General features: G+C 36.8%; 1 protein-coding gene across 1 annotated transcript; it reads left to right on the top strand.

Moving 5' to 3' along the window:
• Positions 1 to 1,227: 1,227 nt before the first annotated feature.
• Positions 1,228 to 4,130, top strand: LOC120276058 (erythroid differentiation-related factor 1-like). Its single transcript, XM_039282800.1, has 6 exons — positions 1,228 to 1,497; positions 1,583 to 1,695; positions 2,871 to 3,078; positions 3,161 to 3,686; positions 3,749 to 3,990; positions 4,118 to 4,130. The coding sequence occupies exons 1-6, from the start codon at positions 1,349 to 1,351 to the stop codon at positions 4,128 to 4,130; spliced, it is 1,251 nt and encodes a 416-aa protein (XP_039138734.1). The 5' UTR covers positions 1,228 to 1,348.
• The last annotated feature ends 4,284 nt before the right edge of the window (positions 4,131 to 8,414 follow it).

The raw sequence follows: 8,414 nt of genomic DNA on the forward strand, positions 1-8,414 counted from the left end.
AAGTCTCCACTCACGGGTGTCAAATAGCATTGCCCATTAACTAGGTTGACCGCCATAATCACCGACTGCGACAATAACAACACATTCACAAAAAGTTTAAGCGTAAATTTAAGGTTTTTAAGCGGTAACCTCTCGATTATTAAAGCGGATATATCAAATGTTAAGCAGAGACCCGACTTATTAAAGCGAGACGAGAATACTTAAAGCAGAGCAACAAAACTTAAGCAGTAACATCTCATTTCTTAAACGTCAACCCTCATTTGCAAAAGCTCGCAACCATATCGAAATGAAAAGGGGAAATGTACATTATAAATATTACACTAAATCATAACAATCGAAAAAAACTTTTTCGATATGATGTATCTGACAATGCAAAACAAAAACAAAAACCCTAGTCGAGAAATCTCGTGCAGACTAACAAAACCCTAGCAGAAATCCCACGCAAACTTGATATCTTCCAACAAAAAGCAGGAACACAAAAACAAAACCGAAAAAAATCTTTCTTTGTAATGAGCAGTTATCATAAAATCATACTCAATATCTTAGATTAGTAAGCGATGAAATGCCAACTAGTTACGGGGACTTCTCCTTTTGAGATACTGGGTGGAAATGAAAAAGCTCACAAATCTGAGAGGCTTTCACGGTGAGAGACAACTTTCGGAGCAAACTGCGAAATGGAAGAGGCGAAGGCAGAGTTGAGAAAAAGCAAAGCATCGGCTCCAATAAATTGTCTCTCGGGGGTTACCCTACGGAAAACCACCCCACTTCCTCTCAAATCGCCGAGATGGCTGCAGCCACGACTCCCCATGCAAGGGCATTTTCGTCCATAAATTTTGAAACTCACTCCGTTCACATCCGTTACAGGGTTTGGGGGTTTGAAAAACATCTTGTTTAAAAGGAGGGGGTTTTTAGGGATTGCAAAACTAACGGGGTGTTTTTGGTAATTTTACAAACTTAAAGGGTTTTTTAGGGATTGCAAAACTAACATGCAATCATTTTCTCTTTTACCAGAGTTGATTTTTTTTAATAATACTAAATTATCCAGCAAATTAAATTCGTGAAAATTATCATTTCCAAAAATATGTTGGGTGTACATGCAAAAATACAATTATACACATCATACAATATATTATATAGGGACTTCACAAGGGTATTGTCATAAATCAGCAATCTTTAGGGGTTTTTATGTAAAAAAAGCTCGAAACTTCTAGATTCCCTCCGAGGACCAAAAAGGAAAAAAAATCCACCGTTAACAGCTCATCTCCACGCTCCGATCAGTGTCCTCCGATGATCCAATTCCTCCTGAAACCCTAACCCTAATTCGAGAGAAAGAGAAAGATCGAGCGCCATGGATGATGGTGCAGGAGAGCTGCAGTGCGTGGGGAGGCTGGAGGTGGCAAAACCCAAGCCCGCCGTTGGTTTTCTCTGCGGCACACTTCCTGTGCTCACCGACGCCCCTGCTTTCCATTCCGCCCTTCTTGTCCCCTCCCCCTTGACGTAATCCACTCCTCCATCTCGGGCATGGCTTGTTTTTTTGGGTTTGCTCCTGATTTATTGCTGATTTTGGTTTGATTTGGTGCAGGATTGGGGCTCCGAGGTACCAGATGCTGCCGGCTGAGACCGATTTGAATACGCTTCCTTTGCTCTCTGGAATTCCGGAGAAGGTTATCCCAGCCTCTACCGGAGCCAGTGAAGGTTTTTTACCCTAGTTCTGTTAAAGGTTGATATTTGTGTCGTGCACTGTTGCTTTGTGAAATGAATTTTGATGTGATATGCTTACTGGAGCAGCGAGCATTTTAAATTAGTTGACACATTTGAATTATCTATCTTTTTTCTTATTATTAATTATGATTGTTTAATTTATAGTTTTGTGTGTGGGAAGTTGGGAACTTTGAGTTCTGACATTTATTAGCTGAATTAGGCACGCTAACTTGTAAATTGGAAGTCACCCTCTGCTAGAAATGGATATGACATTACACTTGTTGATTGAAGGAAGTACAACATTTTGAAGTTGTCACTTTTGGTGTTCATTTAGTGGAAATTACCTATGGCATTCATTTAGTGGAAATGACTTATGGCGTTCGTTTAACAGTAAATGACATTGTTCAATGCTTTTGTGTGAGGTGAGGAAGTGGAGGAAGTGGTTGTTACTTTTCATTTTGAACTGGAAGATTGTAGTGTATTTTGGCAAAGTGGAAACCGGGTAAAGTGTCAACTCCCTGTTTTTTTATAAAGAAACAGCTGAGATGGGGCAAGTCAAGCCATTTCTTTACTTCAGCCACGTACATATTTCGAAATAAGAACGCCTAGTGAACTTGTAGTATATTGCTCTATTTAGATCCTTTTAATGTGGCTTAGGTTTACTGTTGATTATGTGATTGAATCACTGTGTGAGGTGGAAACTTCTGGGAATTCATCAAGAACTGCTACAATATGCGCAAAATGGTGAATGTAATCTCTGACTTTGTTTAATATGTTCAGGGTTCAGTTATGGAACTTTTCATATATGACATGCTGTTTTGATATGCAGAAAGATTGACAAGTTGCCCTTTCAATACAAATTTCTTCATGAGCTGTGTTGGTTGAAGGGTGTGTCATAAACTCTGCTTTCTTGTATATCTGTCATCAAATTAGTGTATAGCTTAATCATTTAAACATGCAGTTCCCTCTATGCTATAAACAATAGGTAATGTTGGGCCATTGTACTCTTGCCTGCCTGCTGAGAACTCCAACTTGATGTTGTAATGATATTTGCAAGATGCTCTCAATGTTATATGCGCTTGTGGACTTATGAAGTTATTCTTTGCAAATGCATGATTTACACTTATTTTGCAAATATGTTGAAGTCCAAAATTTTGATGTTGTTGCAGGATTACAATGGGAAAGTAATCCAGTAAATCAAAATTTGTCAACTAAATGTGAGGCACTAGCTGTATCTGGCCTTACTGAGTATGGTGATGAATTAGACGTCGTTGCTCCAGCTGACATTTTGAAGCAAATCTTTAAAATGCCTTACTCAAAAGCTCAGCTATCTATTGCTGTTCAGCGTATTGGAGATACTCTCATCTTGAATACAGGGTAGGCCCATGGCAGTTAGGAATTATGCTTCATGCTTCTTCTAGTGCTTGATCTTCTGATTTTATGCTCTTTTCATTTCTAGCCCTGATGTGCAAGAGGGAGATAAGGTGTTTAGGAAACAAACCAGCCAATCCAAAGGATGTGATCCGTCTATATTTCTGAACTTTGCAATGCACTCAGTAAGAGCTGAGGCTTGTGACTGCCCACCTACTCACACCTCACCAGCAGAAAAGCAATCAACCTCCACTATTTTGCCTGGACGAGTAACCCCTGCTTGTTCACATGTTGGTGAAGCCCAATTTTTTGATGGAAATAATAATGGTAATCAGAATCAAGGGAATTGTGACAAATTCTTTTGGGGTGGCAAACAGAGTAAACATAAAAGCAGAAGGCATAATCCTATCAGGAAAGCTTCGCAAGCTGGTGAAAAGTCTAGATGCCCTATCCAAGAATCAGATAAGTTTCGGAGAGTTGGTAATAATGGTTTTCTCCGGGTTTTGTTTTGGAAATTTCACAATTTTCGCATGCTTTTGGGTAGTGACTTGCTTCTGCTAAGCAATGAGAAATATGTTGCCGTGAGCCTTCACTTATGGGATGTATCGAGACAGGTAAGGACCATCTTACTAGATGTTTTGCATGCTTTTTACCATTAACTAATTTATTCTGGCAGGTGACACCATTGACATGGCTTGAAGCCTGGCTTGACAATGTTATGGCAAGTGTGCCCGAGTTAGCTATATGTTACCATCAAAATGGTGTTGTTCAAGGTTATGAGCTTATCAAAACAGATGACATATTCCTACTTAAAGGCATATCAGAGGATGGCACCCCAGCATTTCATCCACAAGTTGTTCAACAAAATGGGCTTTCGGTTTTGAGATTTCTTCAGGACAATTGCAAAACAAGATCCTGGTGCCTACTGGGTATGATTATTTTTTCATGTATATAAACAACTACATATTGGTTTTAGCTCATTGTTTTTTTGTCCTTATAGAGACAAATTATTCTTTTGTTATTGTCTTTATATTGTACACTCCAGGTGGCCCACATAAATATATATATTAATTTTCATGATTTATTGTTTACATTTCAGCTTTATAAAAGATGCCGGAGATGATGTAATACAACTTTTTTGATCTATCTGTCATACCTGAAGGCCATTCAACTGATGATCATGATAAAGGTTGTAGTTCTTTTCAATCCTTAATGCACAAAGGCAGAAGGGAATCTTTGTTTTCTCTGGGGACTCTTCTCTACCGTGTTGCTCATAGACTATCACTTTCTAAGGTAATATGAATTTGCTATTTTTGTAATCTTTTTTCTTTTGTCATACCACAGATCTACAATATAAGCCTGTCATATTTAGAATTTAATGCTCTGATGTTCCTGCTACAGGCGCCTGATAACAGAGCTAAATGTGCCAAATTTTTTAAGAAGTGTCTGGATTTCCTTAGAGAGCATGATCATCTGGTATATGGTTCTTTTCTATCATGCTGATGTTCCAATTTCAGCTATTATTCATTGAATTTGGAGAAAACACATAGAGTTTCTTGTTCATTATCAAGTGATGCATCACTAATTATGAAGTTTAGAGAAAGAAAAGAAAGAAAATCTATCTCCTTATGCGAGCCAAGAAAGCGCAGTAAGGCGTGCTTTTACTCATATATATATATATATATATATATATATTGTTGTGTCAGCTAATACAAATCGGTTTTGCTTATCTCATGATCGCTGAATCCTTCTTCATCGAGGGGTTGATTTTCACTCTGCATGATGCAAGTGCCGTAAAACAATATAGCCATTGGATGGGTTGTGAAGATCACTAGTCGTATGAACTCCTTGAAGCCTGAGAGTGGCGGATTGAGAATAGGCCTTCAAATCTGTATGGAAATATAATCTAAAAGTCATGCAAAAGAAATATAAGAAAAAATAAAACAAAAATCATGACAACTGAGACTTTGTTTTGGGGAAGAGGGAGCGAACCCACTCAAAGACCCAAAAAGGCGCTGCTGAAACCCAGTGGAATAAATGGGGATGGGGCGCGCTCACGTGCGTAGAACCACCCGATACACAACTACTATTCACGACTCCCGAAATGCTGCACTCGGTAGGAATCGAAATCTCACCTCGGTGAGAGCTTTTTGTGTGGGCCGCGCACTTTTAATTATTTTATTTATTGTGTATGGATGGCGATTCACGAAATTTTATTTACTTATCTTTTTAATTAGGGTTTCAAAACCCTAATCGCACGTCTCTTTGTTTCTCTGCGTTATGGATGCTTTGTTTGGATTAAGAAGAGGGAGAGATTAGTTTTTCCCCTCTTCTCCTATTTTTTTCTTTTGATTTGATGTGTGATGCTTGCGCGGCGAGGACGGGATAGTTCTCTCCGTCGAGGTTTTGTGCCTGGAAGAAATATTATGTAGGATTTTTGGGGGTTTTGAGCGATCGACAAGTAAGTAAAGCCATATATAAATCTGTAGAAATATATGTATATACAAATTCGATTTTTCGATAATGGCTTATATAATCATTTTTGTATTAATTTGGATTTTATTGTTTAGAAAATAAACATTTCTATATTATTTTAGTTATATATTTTTATTTTTTACTTTTAGGAAAATCACAGATTCATAGTGTGTGTATATATATATATATTTTGAATCGAGTATATTTGTTTAATTAGTTTATTAGTTTAATTCATGATTAATTGAATTTATTTGAATTCTTGAAATGATATTTTGTTTTAGTGGGTTATTTCCATATTTAATTAATATTATTTGTGTGTGGATTATTACATGAGTTAATAATAGATTATTTGATATGATTGGAATACTTTTTGATAGAAAATGGGATCCGCAATTTCTCACTGTTTCTGCGTTGACAATAATTTTTATGTCATATATATATATATTTGTATAGAAATTCGTAGTTCCCGATTAACAATGCAATAACCTTGTCACTGGGGATTAAACACTACGGCGGTGTCGACACGTATTGACCGACATAGAAACTATAGTTTCGCCAGATGCGTTTCAAAGTGAAGAATAGCGGCTTCTAATATTACGCGCTCGGGTCACCGAGGGTAAACCTATGAGTTCGAAATCCGAGCTCGGGTCACGAGTTTAAATAAATGAGTTATGATATTTTTGTTTTGGCATTAGTTGTTTGGGGATTTATATGCTTTCGTTATTTTTGAGTAAATTAAATCATTTTTGAACCATTTTCTGATTTATGGTTCATTTTGATATTTATTTCATTATATTACATTTTTGTATGTTTTTAAAGATTATTGAACATTTTGTGATCCCGATATTTTTAGTGGTTACTTACTGGGCTCCCAAGCTCATAATCTTGTTGTTAATTTTTAGTTTTTGAGGCCTTGTATCCCTACTTGATTTTCGCCTTGTAGGTGTCACGACAGCTTGTCGGCGATCCCAAGTCTATAGAGTCGGGTTAGGGGTGTGACATTTTGGAGTCGTTGGTTTTTGAAGCAAGATGAATATTATGAACACGAGCAACTTACTAGAGGCTGTGAGTAATCATTCCCTTGTATTTTGATCAAGGATTGAAAGAGTATAATCGACCACATCACTAATGGCCGTGGTGGTTGTACCTCAACCAATTGCGAGTTGCAGCGGTAAGTGCTTTAAATTGATCATCTACACTAGTTGGGAAGATGTGAAAGTCGCCTGCATTATAAAAGCGATATATATATAGTATATATATATATATATATATATATATATATAAAGCTACAAAAAGTATCCTCGTTAATGAAAAATATATATATAACTATAATATAGTTTTTAATATGATTTTAAATTATGAGCAGGGATATTTTATCTAAAATATAAGTAAACCGTCTCATATTAAGATTTTAGATATAGTTTTATAATCCTCGAAATTTTAAGAATTTAAGGATTTTTAAAGTTTAAATTTTAAAAGTTTATATATATATTAGCTGGATGAGGATATAGATGATAAGTTGGCATCCACGTCCGAAAAACCATATCGTGAATCGAGTAAAATAGCATCTCTTTTTATTTTATATATTTTCTTTGATTTTAAAAATATTTAAAATACAATTACAATTAATATTTAAAGTTTAAAAAAACATAATTGTCTCTCCCTCCTCTCCTCTCTCTACTCTCTCTCTCTCTCATATTTCTTCTCGTCTCCACCTGCGGTGTCTCTCTCTCTCTCTCTCAAATTTCTTCTAGTTCTTTTCTGGTTCTCCCTCATTTCTAGCGCTTGTCGCACTCGCCAAAAGCTCTCTTTGTGCTTCTCTCACTTCCCCTTGTCACGGTAATTTTTATTTTTGAAAATTTTAATAAAGCGGGTAGAATTGGCCGGGGCAAGCTGGTTTTTGAGTTTAATCTGTCGAGCCAGCGATTTTGGCGGATTATTTCAACACCGAGTCAAAAAGGGTAGTCGGACCGGCCTCGTGACCGGGTTTCCGTTTTTCAGTTGAACCAGTTGAATTTGGTTCAGATCCCTATTCCACGATAGTTAGAGTTAGGGTTTAAGGTGACTGCCATGATTAAATTAAAATTATAACGTGACCAAAAGACTGAGTTCAAAGTAAAGGGACTAAATGGGACAATTTAGAAAAATAAAGGGACTATTTATAGAATTATTCATACCCTATTTGGTTCCTCTATTATACCCAAATTTTCCTTTTAGTCCCTCTATATAAATTTGTCCCCTTTATTATTGAAATTGGAAAATTTAAGTCTGCCTTGTGACAATCGTTTTGTGTGGTTTTTAATTAAAAAAATTATTTTTCAAATAAAAATTAGAGCGAGAGGCAGCTGTAGATAGAGTGGAGATGCATTCTACAAGATCACGGTAAACAAAATAATAGCTGAACACACTCTTATTCAACTCCATCAACCTCATTGCTCTAATCATCAGTCTTTCTATCATCTCTATTATAAGTGGAGTTGGTGGTGATCAATCACGACATGTTTTGCCATTCAAGTTTTCTTCTACTCTTTTATTCACATCAATAAGAAGCATGATGCTCATTGCCAATAAGCTCATCATCGACACAGAGGCGGAATAATGTTGAACAATGAATTTGAAGAGAAAATGAGAGGTCTACTCAAAGTGCTGTGATATAGAAGGATGAGTAACAATATGTTTGGAATGACAACTTATTTGTGAAGATCGATCGTCTAGTCCTTAGCCACCCTCGGGGACCTTTGTTGGCAGGGTTACGTGCATTAGGTGCTGGTCTGATTAGGAGTACTCCAGCACTTGGGTGGTGGCCTTTGTCGCTTGGGGTCATGGATGGTGTTCTTGCAACCATAATCCAACACTTTGAACGCGGT

This window comes from Dioscorea cayenensis, chromosome 14 (genome assembly GCF_009730915.1).
Source record: "Dioscorea cayenensis subsp. rotundata cultivar TDr96_F1 chromosome 14, TDr96_F1_v2_PseudoChromosome.rev07_lg8_w22 25.fasta, whole genome shotgun sequence".
NCBI classification, from domain to species: Eukaryota; Viridiplantae; Streptophyta; class Magnoliopsida; order Dioscoreales; family Dioscoreaceae; genus Dioscorea; species Dioscorea cayenensis.